The sequence below is a fragment of the Leptonychotes weddellii genome, chromosome 16 (genome assembly GCF_054177405.1).
Source record: "Leptonychotes weddellii isolate Sample4059 chromosome 16, ASM5417740v2, whole genome shotgun sequence".
Lineage (NCBI taxonomy): Eukaryota > Metazoa > Chordata > Mammalia > Carnivora > Phocidae > Leptonychotes > Leptonychotes weddellii.
Genome location: NC_138384.1, coordinates 45,843,995 through 45,857,090, shown reverse-complemented (window position 1 = coordinate 45,857,090; position 13,096 = coordinate 45,843,995). Strand labels below are relative to the sequence as shown.

Genomic DNA, 13,096 nt, shown 5'->3' with positions numbered 1-13,096 from the left:
CTCTGCCTTTCCCCCAGCTTGTCCCCCAGGTATACGCACAGTTGGGCTCCAGGCTGGCGCCAGCACTATCATCTCGGCCGGAGGCCCCTCATGCCTATGGCCAGATCTTGGAAGGGACAGAAGAGGGAGTCTCAGACCCTCAAACCCCAGCCCCTTCCTCACCCGCCCCTTCACCTCCCCACCCCTCCCTTGGCTCCTTGATGTGGCTAAGTTTCCGCCTCCTACTCCCTCGAGCTTCCTGCGTGAGCCCCGGTTACGGTGAAAACTCATCTCCCCTTCTAAGAACCCCGACGTCCGGTCCCCGGAACCCTCCCCAGGCCAGGGACCCAGCAACCTGAACCCCATCCCTCCTCCCTCAGCCAGGAGGGAGACCCCAGCCCCGCCCCTCGGGGACCCGGAGTCCATTTCTCCTCACGCACCAGGCTTGCCCCGGCTGGGCGTGGAAGGGGCCAGGCCGGGTGACAGCCAGAGATCGAAAGCGAAAGGAAATTTTGGGGGGCGACAGTGAGCTGGGGTGGATCTGGCTGAGGCAAGGGGCGCCACCTGGTGGTGGCAGGTGATGGCTCACGCCGCTGAGGGCGACTCCACTGGACTCGTGCCCCCAGAGCCCCGAGCTGGGTCGAAGCCGGGACACACGACGAAGGGGGAGCTGCCTCCAGCCGGAAGCAATGCCCACAGGGCAAGGAGGAGGCCAGCCTGGGGCCTTCATCCTCGCCTTGAATGGGGAAGGCCAGTCCGAGATGGACAGAGGCGCCAGAAGGAGGAGGGCCGAGCACTGGACGGAGTGGAATGGGACCTGGAAAGGGAGAGACAGAAGGGGGCCGGGGCGGGGGGGGGGGGAAGGGCAGGTGAGGGGTGCGTGTGGAACCAACAGAGGGCGCCCCCACCCCGAGCCACGCACACAGACCTCCCTACCCCTGCGGCTGTTCTGCCCCTGCCTGGGAGACTGCTCCTTCCGACACAGCCTCCTCACCTCCACCTTGGATGTGTGGGCTAAGCGTAACTTCTGGGGGGCTCCAAGGGTCCTTGACTTGTATCTGCGTAACTCCATCCCTGACTCTGTCTTCACCTGGCCTTCTTCTCTAGAAGCGTCTCTCCTCTGGGTGTCTCTTACGACACTTGTCATTAGATGTCGGGCCCACTTGGATAATCCAGGATGATCTTAGCTCGAGATCCTTAACTTTATTATATCTGCAAGGACTGTTTTTCCAAATAAGGTCACCACATTCATAGGTTTCAGGGGTGAGGACGGGGACGTATCTTTTGGGGGCTGGGTGACCATTCAAACCACTAAGTTCCCGCCAGGCTGTTTCCTACCTCTGGGCCTTTGCACATGCTGTACCCTCTGCCTGGGATGCTCTCCAGCCACATCAGATCCTCATGGTCCTTCAAGATTCAGTGCACTCACTCATCATCAGGGAGATGCAAATCACAACCACAATGAGATATCACCTCACACCAGTTAAGATGGCCATCATCAAAGAGACTGAAGTGTTGGGGTGCCTGGGTGGCTCAGTCGGTTAAGCGTCTGCTGGTGGGAATGTAACCTGGTGCAGCCGCTATGGAAAATGGTATGAAGTTTCATCAAAAAACATAATATAAAATAATAGAACTACCATATGATGCAGGAATCCCACTTCTAGATATTTGTCCCAAGGAAATGAAATCAGTCTCTCAAAGAGGTACCTCTTTGCTCACTGCAGCCTTATTCACAGTAGCAAGATCAGACTTAAGTGTCTGCTGATGGATGGGTGATTGGAAAAAGAAAATGTGGTATACACACACAATAGAATACCATTCAGCCATAACAAGAAGGAAATCCTGCTGTTTGCAACGATATGGATACATCTGGAGGATGTGATGCTAAGTGAAATAAGCCAGACAGAGAAAGATGAATATCGTAGGGTATCATTATAAGTGGAATCTAAAAAAGTCAATTCACAGAACCAGAGAGTAGAACGGTGGTTGCCAGGAGCCGGGACGTGTGTGTGTGTGTGTGTGTGTAGGGAAAATGGGGAGATGTTGGTCAAAAAGCACAAAGTAAGTTCTGAGGATCCAATGTATAGCATGGTGACTATAAATAACAATACTGTATTGGGGCGCCTGTGTGGCTCAGTTGGTTAAGCATCCAACTCTTGATTTTGGCTCAGGTCATGATCTCAGGGTCTTGGGATCGAGCCCTGCGTCGGGCTCTGCACTGGGTGTGGAGCCTGCTTGGGATTCTCTCTCTCCGTCTCCTCTGCCCCTGCTCCCTCCCTCTCTCTCAAAAAAAAAAAAAAAAAAAAAAAATCTCTAAACAAAACAAAAAAAAATCAATACTGTATTGTATATATGAAATTTCCTAGAAGTTTGTCTTTGTTTTGCTTTTGGATATATCTGAATTTTGTTTCCAGTTTGATTGAGCTAAGAGAGTGGATCTTTTTTTTTTTTTTTAAAGATTTTATTTATCTGACACAGAGAGAGACAGCGAGAGCAGGAACACAAGCAGGGGGAGTGGGAGAGGGAGAAGCAGGCTTCCCACCAAGCAGGGAGCCCGATGTGGGACTTGATCCCAGGACCCTGGGATCATGACCTGAGCCGAAGGCAGACGCTTAACGACTGAGCCACCCAGGCGCCCAAGAGAGTGGATCTTAAGTGTTCTCATCACGCACAAAAAGGTAACTGTGAAGGGATGGATGTGTTCATTAACTTGATTATGGTAACTATTTTACAATGTATAGGTATATTAAGTCATCACGTTTTGTACACTTAAAAATCATGTTGTACATCTAAAATATGTATAATCTTTACTTGTCAATCATACCTTAATAAAGCTGGAAAAAATCCTCAATACCCATGGCACCTTCCTTGGGAAGGTAGCCACCACCCCTCTTTCCCTCCCTCACACATACACACTCAAGTTGGGTAGGGTGCCATCTCTGGGTGCCCCGAGTTTCCTCTGTTATTATAGTACATGCCACCTTAGCTTATATCTGTCTTCTAGCCAGAGCTGAGCCTACCTCTCTGCTCACACACCTTCTGTGGCTCCCTATTGCCCTTAGGACAAATTTCCAGCCCTTCTGTGCACCCCCCCAGCCCACTTTCTCTTTATCTCCTCCCTTTCCCCCCCACCAAAACCCTTGATAAGATCCTCAATCCTCAGCTCCAAATCCAGCCTGGCACGAGGCCTCCTCTGGGTCCCCCAATGTCCTGTGTCCCCTCCATAGTTGCACAGATTATGGGTCTCCCTGGCACAGGCTGGGGGCTTGTTGCAATGCTGGGTCTGACCTTTCTTTGGGCTTCCAGCTGTGCCCTGCCAGGGCCAGGCACGCAAGAGGACCCAGGGGATAGATCTTGTTGCATCAGGCCTGGCAAGTATTGCTTCTGACCCTGGCTGGGTCACTGTGGGAGCTTGGCCAGCCCCTTATCCTCACTAAGCCTCAATTTCTTCAACTCCAAACTGGGGGCTGAGGTGGTAAATGAGAAAATATAAGGTCCCTTCCACATTTGTGCTTCTCTGAATCTCTTTCTTGACCACCCCATCCACTGGCAGTCCTTCCCTGCAGGAGTCCAGGACCCCACCTTGTGTGACTCAGGCATGGTCACGACTCACTTTGACCAATGAGAGTGACAGTGACAAGTGTCACTTCTGGGTGAGGATTAATGGGGCAGGGAGTGGATCTCTAATGGCAAAAGCCATGTTGAATCAGGGCTCCATCCGCCCAGGTCCCTGCATGGCTCTGATGAACAGAGGGCCCCTGCCACCCCCGATGGACAAGTAGTGTGAGCAAGAAATGAACTTTGTGGTTATCAACCACAGAAGTTTGGGGGTTGTTACTGCAGCAAAACCTCACCCATCCTGTTATACCACCCATCTCTGCTCCCTGCCCTGTTTGCTTCACTTCCTGTTCAGCCTGGTTTAGCTCCCTTGTCCCACTGAACAGATGTTTCTCAATTATTCACTTGTTTTCGATCTGTCCCCTCTTGCGGTGGGCAGAATAATGGCCCCTCAAGACGTCCACTGGAACCTGTCAATGTTCCCTCACATGGCCAAAGGGCCTCTGCAGATACGACTTAGTTAATTATCTTGAGATGGGGAGATTATTGTGGGTTGAGTGGGTCCAATGTCATCACAGAGGTGTCTGTAAGTGAAAGAGGGAGGCGAGAGGATCACAGTCAGAGCGATGCTATGAAAGACCTGAGTGGCCACCGCTGGCAATGAAGAGTGATGCAGGGGGGTGCCTGGGTGGCTCAGTCGTTAAGTGTCTACCTTCAGCTCAGGTCATGGTCCCGGGGTACTGGGATCGAGCCTGCATCCGGGCTCCCTGCTCAACAGGGAGCCTGCTTCTCCCTCTGTCCCTTTTGCCCCCCCTCCCTTGCTGGTGCTCTCTGTCAAATAAATTCTTAAAAAAAAAAAAAAAAGAGTGGTGCAGGTCAAGTGCCATGGAAAGCAATTCTCCCCTTGGGCTCCAGATAGGAATGCAGCCCTGCTGACACCTTGATTTTCGCTCAGTGAGACCCATTTCGTTGTCTGACGTCCAGGACTGAAAGATAATGCATTTGTGTTGTTTTACTTAAGCCACCAACTTTGTTATAGCAGCGACAGGAGCCTAATACACCTGTCGCCCTCCAGAACATCGGCTCCTGAGGCCAGGTGGTCTTGCTCCCAGCTGCCTCCCCAGCACCTAGAACAGCACCTCACTCAAAGCGAGCGCTCAGTGGGTATCTGCTCCCAGACTGGACCGCTGCACAGGCCAGGAGCTCCGCCCCCCCCCGGCAGAGATGATTGGCTCAGAGGCAGAGGCCTGACCCAAGCTGGCCAATCAGATTTCCTCTCCCTGGAAGCAGCCGGACACTTGCCTCTGTTCCGGGCTGGGGGGTGTGTGTGCACCTGGCTGGCTGTTGCCTTTGGCTGGTTAAAGCAACAGAAGGACACTGAGGCAGCCCATGGAATCCTGCAAGGAACTGTCAAACCACAGACAGGAACTAGAGCCTTCCAGGGACTTTCCTCCAGCTCTCTCATTCTTGTCTTTCCTCTCCAAAAGTCCAGATCCTGGGAGAGGTAATTATTCCGCCCAGCCTTAGTCAGATCCTGACAGGAGGCTGGCTGCCTATTCTCATTTGCCTCACGACAGAATCAATCTCTAATGAACAGCGAACAGTCATAAAGCGTGTCCCGTGTACCCATCGAATCAACCAGTCTGGTTGGAACTATCTGTCCCATTTTACAGATGAGGAAACAGGCTCAGAGCAGTGAAGAAACTTTCCTAAAGTCACATCGCTGAAAGAGGTGCAGGTAGGGATAGAAAACTCCAGAGATGGGGCGCCTGGCTGGCTCAGTCGATGGAGCATCCGACCCTCGATCTCGGGGTCATGAGTTCAAGCCCCATGTTGGGTATATATATTACAAAAGAAAAGAAAATTAAAGAAAAGCCCCAGAGATCAAAGAGAAAGAAAGAAAAAGGAAAGGAAGAAGGAAAGAAAGACCCAAGAAGTCACATGCCCACAGAGAAAGGACCCGTCCTGGTTCTTGCCTACTTTTGGGTTCTCAGGACCTGGGGCCCCTCAGATGCATGTCTTGCCCTGTTTTCTGTAAGAGGTCTCTGTAGCCTTCCAGAAATTTCCCTCTTATCCTAAGCTAGTGTGAATGGGTTCCTGGCATCCAAAAGGATTCTAAAAGGGGGGTGTGCTGCAGCCGCTCAGATTGGCTCCTGGGAATGGACTGTTAAAAATTCAGGAATTCGGAGCGCCTGGGTGGCTCAGTCGGTTAAGCCGCTGCCTTCGGCTCAGGTCATGATCCCGGGGTCCTGGGATCGAGCCCCGCGTTGGGCTCCCTGGGCTCCCTGCCCAGCAGGGGAGTCTGCTTCTCCCTCTCCCTCTGCCTACCTCTCTGCCTACTTGTTCTCTCTCTCTCTCTGTCAAATAAATGAATAAAATCTTTAAAAAAAAAAAAATTCAGGAATCCTATCAGCCTGTTTGTTGTTCACTCATCTAGAGCTGGAAACCTGACATGGTGGGAGCATTTACACCATGGAGTTGGCAAATGTTACCTACCAGGGCCTTTATTTTACTGCAGAGAGCCACTGTGCTTTATTTTATACCAGCACACCACAGATCCTGAAACAACGCATTGGCAGAGAAAGTCAAAGAGCGAGAGCCTCAGGAGGGAGAAGACCAGGGGGGAAACAAGAGGCCCTGGGGCCCTGCCCGGGGTTTCTCGGAGTTGCCTTTATCTGTTTCACAAACACTGTGTTGTACTGGAGCCAGCCCACCTGGCTGCTGAGTCTCAGAACTCGGATGAGCTCAAGCAGACCAGAAGTTGCTACTCCCCGACTTCCTCCCCTCAGAAGCACAGCCAAGGTTGGTCAGAGTTTATTGGAGGGCATGGGAGTCATAATAAAACAAAGTTCTAGGCTTCTGGTGTCTGTCAGGGTCCATCTCTCCTCTGGCCAAGATGCAGCGGGTGGCACTTGGGCATCAGTCCCCCATGGGCAGCCACAGGGCCTTGGTCCGTGCTGCCCGCAGTCCCAGCTCTGCGCCTGCCCCCTTGGCCTCCTGATCCCAGGCCCGAGGGCAGCCCCGGTTCACCCACACCGGCTTCAGGTTTCCTGCTGAGGCCCACTCCACAAACTGGGAGCCCTGGCATGAGAAGAGGGGGATCAGCACTTCCATCAGCTTGGTCGCCAAGCAGCTGTTTCCCTGGCAACAAGGACTATTACTGAGGGGCCTGCCGGCTTGACCTAGGCTCTGTTGCTACAATGCTCAATCTGTAGTCGGCCGACCTTCTAGATACTAAGGGAAACAAGGCTGACCTTTGTGGCTAGGGGATTTCCTCCCCATTAACAGCCCACGTTCAAAGGAATGGGGCCTGATGTTCTTGGTGACAAGGAGTTCCCCTGTTACCATCAGGAGGGTGGACTGCGGGCCTCTGGTTCGGCTACCAGGGTGTGGTCCTTAGCAACGGGTTGTCCAGTGAGATGAGGTCTTGGGCCGGGCGGGATAGGAGGCCCTCGCTGCTATGCTAAGGAGATCCCCTTCCTTAGCAACCGGGGATCTAAAGGGGCAGGATCTCAGAACCTGGTTGCCAAAGAGTCTCTCCTCCCTAGCAACGGAAGCTCTAGGGGGCACTGCCCTGGTTCTAGAAAAGGACGAGGCTGTCGGTGAGGTTTGAGATGCTGAAGAGACAGCAAAGCAAAGGGTACCTGGGCAGATCCGAAGTACCACAGGGCCTGGACGTCCTGGTGCAAGGCCAGGCAGCGGGTCAGGTGGTCCCGGTCACCGGTCACCACATTCACCAGGCCTGCTGGCAACAAGGCGGCCATATCCTAGGGGACGGCAGAGAGGATTGGGCAGAAAGGGCGTCAGAGACCCCGCAAGCAACAGGCTGGGTGAGGAGTGAGCATCTGGGGAGGACCCTTGGGGCTCCTGGAAGGAATGGGACCCGGGTCATGACTGGCCAACGCTCAAGGCCTGGACAGAATGGTCCCGGGGTCCATGAGCAGTGCAGGCTTGGACTGGGGGTGGGGGTGGGGACTGGGGTTACCATGGTTACCAAGGGGGTGGGTCAAGTGCAGACCCCGGGGCACCTTCCATCCATCTTCTGGCCCAGGGGCTTCGGGAAGCAGTAGCAGGAAGGCGGACAACTGTACCTGGCAGACCTCCAGGGCAGGGATGGGACAGGCCCCGCTGGGCACCATGACCACCGCGTTGCCGTGGGCCAGTGCGGCGGCCAGCAGGGACACGAAGGCAAGCAGGGGCCATTCGTTAGGGCACACAATGGCCAGCACGCCCAGCGGCTCCCGTAGCCGGAGGACGGGGCCTTTCAGCTCTGCCACCTGTGGGGACAGGCAGGAAGTCAAGGGCCGGGCACAGGAGCCTCATCATCTGCCCCTTTCCTCCTCTCCCCACCTCTGCTTCTCTATAACAACTCCAAAGAGGATTCATCAGGTGATAGTGCAGAGCAGACTCGAGGCAGACTGTTGGCTCCGCCACTCACCAGCTGTGTGACCTTGGGTGTGACCGTACTTAACCTCTCTGGGCCTCAGTTTCCCATCTTTCAAACGAGGCTAATGATGCTTACCTCAGAGGTTTGTTGTTAAAACGAAGTAAGCTACTGCGTGTAGAGGGCTTAGAACCTAGCTGGTGGGTTTGTTTCTGTGTGCGTGTGTGTATAATTTTTTTAAAACTTTATTGAATATGGGCGCCTGGGTGGCTCAGTTGGTCAAGCGACTGCCTTCGGCTCAGGTCATGATCCTGGAGTCCCGGGATCGAGTCCCGCATCGGGCTCCCTGCTCAGCGGGGGTCTGCTTCTCCCTCTGACCCTCTTCCCTCTCGTGCTCTCTGTCTCTCATTCTCTCTCTCTCAAATAAATAAACAAAATCTTAAAAAAAAAAACTTTATTGAATATAATTGACATTTACCAAGCTGCATGCATTTTAAGAGTACACTTTGATAATTTTTTTTTTTTTAAAGTAACTCTGTGCCCAACATGGGGCTTGAACTTGCGACCCTGAGATCAACAGTTTTATGCTCTACTGACTGAGCCAGCCTGATGCCCCCAATTTGGTAGGTTTGGACATCTATACATATTGGTGAAACTATCACCACAATCAAGATAATGAACTTCACTCCACAAAATCTCCTTGTGCCCCTTAGTGATCCTTCCCACCTGACTCTATCTGAACCCTCTCTGTCCTCAACCACTGATCTGCGCCCGCTCACTACAGATTAGTTTGTATTTTCTAGAATTTTCTAGATACAGAATCACATAGTCTCCACTATTTTTTTTATTTGGCTTCTTTCACTCAGCATAGTCCTTTTGAGATTCATCCACGGAATAGCCTGTTCGCTCCTGAATGCTGAGTAGGAGTCTACTGTTATGGGTGTAGCACACTTTATCTATTAACCTATCAAAGGATGTTTGGATTACTTCCATCTTTTATTTTATTTGTCATATTTATTTGTTTTAAAAATAAACTCCACGCCCAACATGCGACTCAAACTCACTCCCCCAGAGTTCCAGAGTCACACGCACTACTAACTGAGCCAGCCAGGCGCTGCTAGATTGTTTCCAGTTTTCAGCTACTATGAATAATGCTGCTATAAAATTTGGATGTAAATCCTTGTATGGATACATGCTTTTATGTTCTCAGATTAAAACCTAGGAATTAGGGGTGCCTGGGTGGCTCAGCTGATTGAGCGTCTGACTCTTGGTTTAGGCTCAGGTCATGATCTCAGGGTCGTGAGACTCAGCTCCGTCTCAGGCTCCACGCTCTCAGTACAGAGCCTGCTTGAGATTCTCTCTCCCTCTGCCCTACCGCTCACGCACGCTCGCTCTCGCTTTCTCTCTCCCCAAGTCTGGCTCACTCCCAAATCCTTGCTCTAACCCCTACCCCAGGCTGTCCAAGCTGTCTGCCGGCCCACCGAACCCTCTCACCTGCAAGACATGGCCTTGGGCCTGGGCACGGGCGCCCCATGCCCGAAGCTGCCTCGCACTCAGCTCTACCTCCACCTTGGCGTCCTTGAGCTCCATGCCGTGCCTCTCCAGCCTCGAGGCGAGGGCAGACTCCCGGCGCTCCAGGGCAGTTGCCAGGGCCCACAGCAGAGTTGCCCGGGCCCCTGGTGACTGACCCACCCAGCTGTGTGTGTGGGGAGACACAGTGCAAATCAGGAGTCGGCTTCCTGGTCCTGGCCCTTTCCAGATGTCCTTCCTCTATCGGCAGCCCCTATGATGGGGCTCCAGGCCCCATGGCCCATCTGCCTGGGGAGGGGAGTGAGGGGGGTGACCCGAATCCCATCAACCTTGGGAGCTCAGACTTCATAACCCACTGGTCCTCGGGACCCAGACCCCACACACCATCAGCGTGTGGGGGTCTCAGACCACCCTCTCTAATGCCCCATGACCTCTGGGTTTTCCCACATGATTCCCCTTACCCAGGGGCAGCCTGGTGAGCGGCCTCCACAGCCCCTCGGATATCCTTGGCTCCACCCTCAGCCACATAGCCGTGGAGATTGCCTTGTGAATTCTTGATGGGTCTGGAGCTCCGGGCCCCAGGAGCTTGGAAACGGCCGCCGATGAAGAGCCCATAAGGGACTGCTGGGCTGGAGCAGGGTGAGGCGTGGGGGTGGGTCCTGGGGCCAGGTCCACTCAGACCCCATGCTCCACCCCACTGAGCCTCTGGGAGAGCACAGTCCTTCATTTAACAGTACTGAGACTCTCCTTAGGCATAGGGGCTGGGTGTGGAGCCACAAGACCCAGAATGCAATTCTGGGGAGCACCCGGGGACCCCTCAAGATAGCTCTAATGACTGCCTCCCCACAGTCCACGGGGAGCCTGCCACAACTTTCCTTCTCCCCTTCCACACCCCCAGGGATTCTCACAGTTGCAGACCCTGGGACAGCTCACCTGGGTCCTATTTCGGGTCCAGCTGGCAGGGTTGAGGGGATGGCAAGGCCAAAAGTGTCATAGTTCAGATTCTCAGAAAAGTAAGACAGCCTGGCGGGGGTCCCTGAGGGCCGCAGATACTCATACAGACCCTGGAAGAGGAGCAGTGTCAAAAGGGCACAAGGTGGCTGAAGGGGGTGATGACGGGGCGGAGGCGGGGTGCACTCACGTCGGGGCCCCCGTGCCAGGAAGACCCACTCTCCTTGCAGCCACCCGTGGGCACTTCAGTGTTTCGCAGGCCGTGGGCGTTGATCCAGACCGTGCCCACCCGGAGCCTGTGGGGAGAGAAGGGGATGTGAGCAAGAACGCAAAGTCACAGGGGGCCGGGAGTCAGAGAGGTGGGGTGGGTGGGCAGAGACCCGGAGAGAGGGGGATGGAGGCCTCAAGACTGAGAGGAAGAGCAGAAGCTTGGGCGCCCCCAACAGGCTGCCTCCTGTGCCCCAGCAGGCGCCGACTGACCCACAGCCCAGCTCCAGGGCCTGCCCTAGTCTCTCGCTCCACACACTGGCACTGGCTCCTCGGGGCGTCCCGTTGGCCATGGCCAGGGCCTCCTTAGCTGTACGGAATGGGGAGGCCACGACCACGGGCCAGGGCACCTGGAAGGGGGATGATGGAACTCAGGTGGCCTGGCCAGCTCCTCTCTCCAACATCCCAGCCATTAGGGGAGCAGCCTACAACAGTTAGCAGCCCCCAAACCCAGACCCAGTGGTCACCCCACTGGGGCCTCTGCAGGCGTAGTGTTGCTGCTCAGGTCTGGCTGCAGACGGGTGGACAGAATGGGATCTCCAGGGCCCTAGAGGGCTCACCTCTGCCTGGGTACATGGGGAAGCCGGGGGCAGGGCAGAGACCAAAGTTGGGGGGAAGAATAGGCTGTCACCAGCCTGAAAAACCTGAAGAGAAAGAAACAGATTGGCAAGGTCACTTCTAGCCCCTCCTCCCTCAGACCCAGGAGTCCTCGCCCCCAGCTGCCTCCTCCCTCAGACCCAGGAGTCCAGGCCCCCAGCCCCCTTCCTCCCTCAGACCCAGGAGTCCAGGCCCCCAGCCCCCTTCCTCCCTCAGACCCAGGAGCCCAGGCCCAGTCTCTCCTCCCTCAGACCCAGGAGTCCAGGCCCCCAGTCCCTCCTTCCTGAGACCCAGGAGCCCAGGCCCAATCTCTCCTCCCTCAGACCCAGGAGTCAGGTCTCCAGGTCTCTCCTCCCCTGGCACCCTGGAGCCTGTGCCCCTTGCTCACCTGTGCGCCCTGACTCCGGGCCTCACTCACATAGCGCTGGGCCAGGTCACGTGCGGCAGCCTCTCGAGTCCCCATGTCCATGGCCCCATCAAGTCCTCGACCGCCCCGAAGTCGCGCCATCCGCTCCTGGAGCCGCCTCATCGTCTCGTCCCACACAGACTCCTGGATGAGGAGCCTGAGTCCCCCCTGTTAGGAAGAGGGATGTCAGGGCAGGCAGGCAAAGTCAGGGCCCGCCTTGAGAGAACAGGCTCCCACAGAGGCCAAGACATGGGGACGTACATACACATATCAGAGGAGGGTCAAGGAGCAGTGGCTGGGGACCCTAGAGACTCACCAGGGCTCCACATCCAAGCAGGAGGTGAAGTTGCAGAAGGTGGTGATTCAGAGTGAAGACAGAGGTTGGAAAACTAGGGATGTGCACACTCAGAAAAGTGGAAAGAATCTTTAAGAACAAGAGACATGAGCCCCCTGCAGAAACAGGAGAGCCGGGATGTGGAGATTCAGAAATCAGAGGCGATGAGGAGCCCCACAGAGAGAGAATGTGAGACACAAAGAGCTGAACATTACAATCGATGGAGAGACACGAGGCCCTGAGGTCTGGAGACGGACACGCACGACCCCCAGGACTTGGGGGCCCACGGGCACATGGGCCTTACCGTGTTGCGGTCGGACCAAGCTGCATCCACGACGCCCTCCACGGCTGAGTCCACATCCGCTGCCTCCGTCAGCACCAGCAGCGACTCAGCCCCCAGTGCCAGGCCCAGCTCGGCACCCTTGCCTGCCAGGGTCCGCCGAAGGGCACGTCCTTCCTGCAGGACCCCCACTGGATTCAGCCAAGGGAGGGGCCTTCTGGCCTCCCAGTCACATCCTGTCCCCCTCCCAACCCCAAAGATACCTCGACGGCTCCACAGAAGGTCACCTTCTGGACTCTAGGATGGGAGGCCAGGACAGGGCCCAGGGAGGCAGGGCCACTGATCACATTGAGGATTCCTGGGAACGAGCCTAGCTCCCCTGCCAGTTGGGCCAGGAGGAGGGGTGTCGGGGAGGCTGGCGGCACGAGGACCACCACAGTGCAGCCTGGAAAAGGGGGGCAGCTCAAAGACCCTGGAGTCTGGGCCCCCAACCCTCTTCTTCAGACCCAGGGGTCCCAGCTCCTTCTTCCATCAGACCCAGGAGTCCAAGACCCCCAGCCCCTTCCTCCCTCAAACCCAGGAGTCCAGGCCCCCCAGTCCCTGCTCCCTCAGACCCAGGAGTCCAGGACCCCCAGCCCCTCCTCCCTCAGACCCAGGGGTCCAGACCCCCAGCCCCTCTTCCCTCAGACCCAGGGGTCCAGGCCCCCAGCCCCTCCTCCCTCAGACCCAGGGGTCCAGGACCACCAGCCCCTCCTCCCTCAGACTCAGGGGTCCAGGACCACCAGCCCCTCCTCCCTCAGACTCAGGGGT

At 55.5% G+C, this 13,096-nt stretch overlaps 2 protein-coding genes across 7 annotated transcripts in view; both read right to left on the bottom strand.

The window, feature by feature from the left end:
- The window catches only part of FLT3LG (fms related receptor tyrosine kinase 3 ligand), an 8,557-nt gene extending 8,021 nt beyond the window's left edge, over positions 1 to 536 (bottom strand). For all 3 annotated transcript variants that reach the window (XM_006749274.3, XM_081807262.1, XM_081807263.1), the window contains exons 1-2: positions 420 to 536; positions 40 to 106 (exon numbers count right to left, since the gene is read on the bottom strand). In XM_006749274.3, the coding sequence (XP_006749337.1) occupies positions 40 to 72 (33 nt within the window). In that variant the 5' untranslated portion in view covers positions 73 to 106; positions 420 to 536. The remainder of the gene's footprint in view (positions 1 to 39; positions 107 to 419) is intronic.
- A 7-nt stretch (positions 537 to 543) lies between these two features.
- Positions 544 to 13,096, bottom strand: part of ALDH16A1 (aldehyde dehydrogenase 16 family member A1) — a 19,350-nt gene continuing 6,797 nt past the window's right edge. The window contains exons 6-18 of one of the 4 annotated variants that reach the window (XR_014140968.1): positions 12,550 to 12,731; positions 12,311 to 12,463; positions 11,655 to 11,840; positions 11,230 to 11,313; positions 10,883 to 11,019; positions 10,593 to 10,698; positions 10,385 to 10,515; positions 9,913 to 10,080; positions 9,416 to 9,617; positions 7,629 to 7,814; positions 7,182 to 7,304; positions 974 to 1,559; positions 544 to 796 (exon numbers count right to left, since the gene is read on the bottom strand). Coding sequence is in view for 2 of the 4 variants with exons in the window: in XM_081807258.1 (XP_081663384.1) it covers positions 6,457 to 6,618; positions 7,182 to 7,304; positions 7,629 to 7,814; positions 9,416 to 9,617; positions 9,913 to 10,080; positions 10,385 to 10,515; positions 10,593 to 10,698; positions 10,883 to 11,019; positions 11,230 to 11,313; positions 11,655 to 11,840; positions 12,311 to 12,463; positions 12,550 to 12,731 (1,820 nt within the window). In the remaining 2 variants the exon portion in view is untranslated. Of the gene's footprint in view, positions 797 to 960; positions 1,560 to 6,335; positions 6,619 to 7,181; positions 7,305 to 7,628; positions 7,815 to 9,415; positions 9,618 to 9,912; positions 10,081 to 10,384; positions 10,516 to 10,592; positions 10,699 to 10,882; positions 11,020 to 11,229; positions 11,314 to 11,654; positions 11,841 to 12,310; positions 12,464 to 12,549; positions 12,732 to 13,096 lie in introns of those variants that run through there. The other 3 variants (XR_014140969.1, XM_081807259.1, XM_081807258.1) reach the window with 3 other exon arrangements.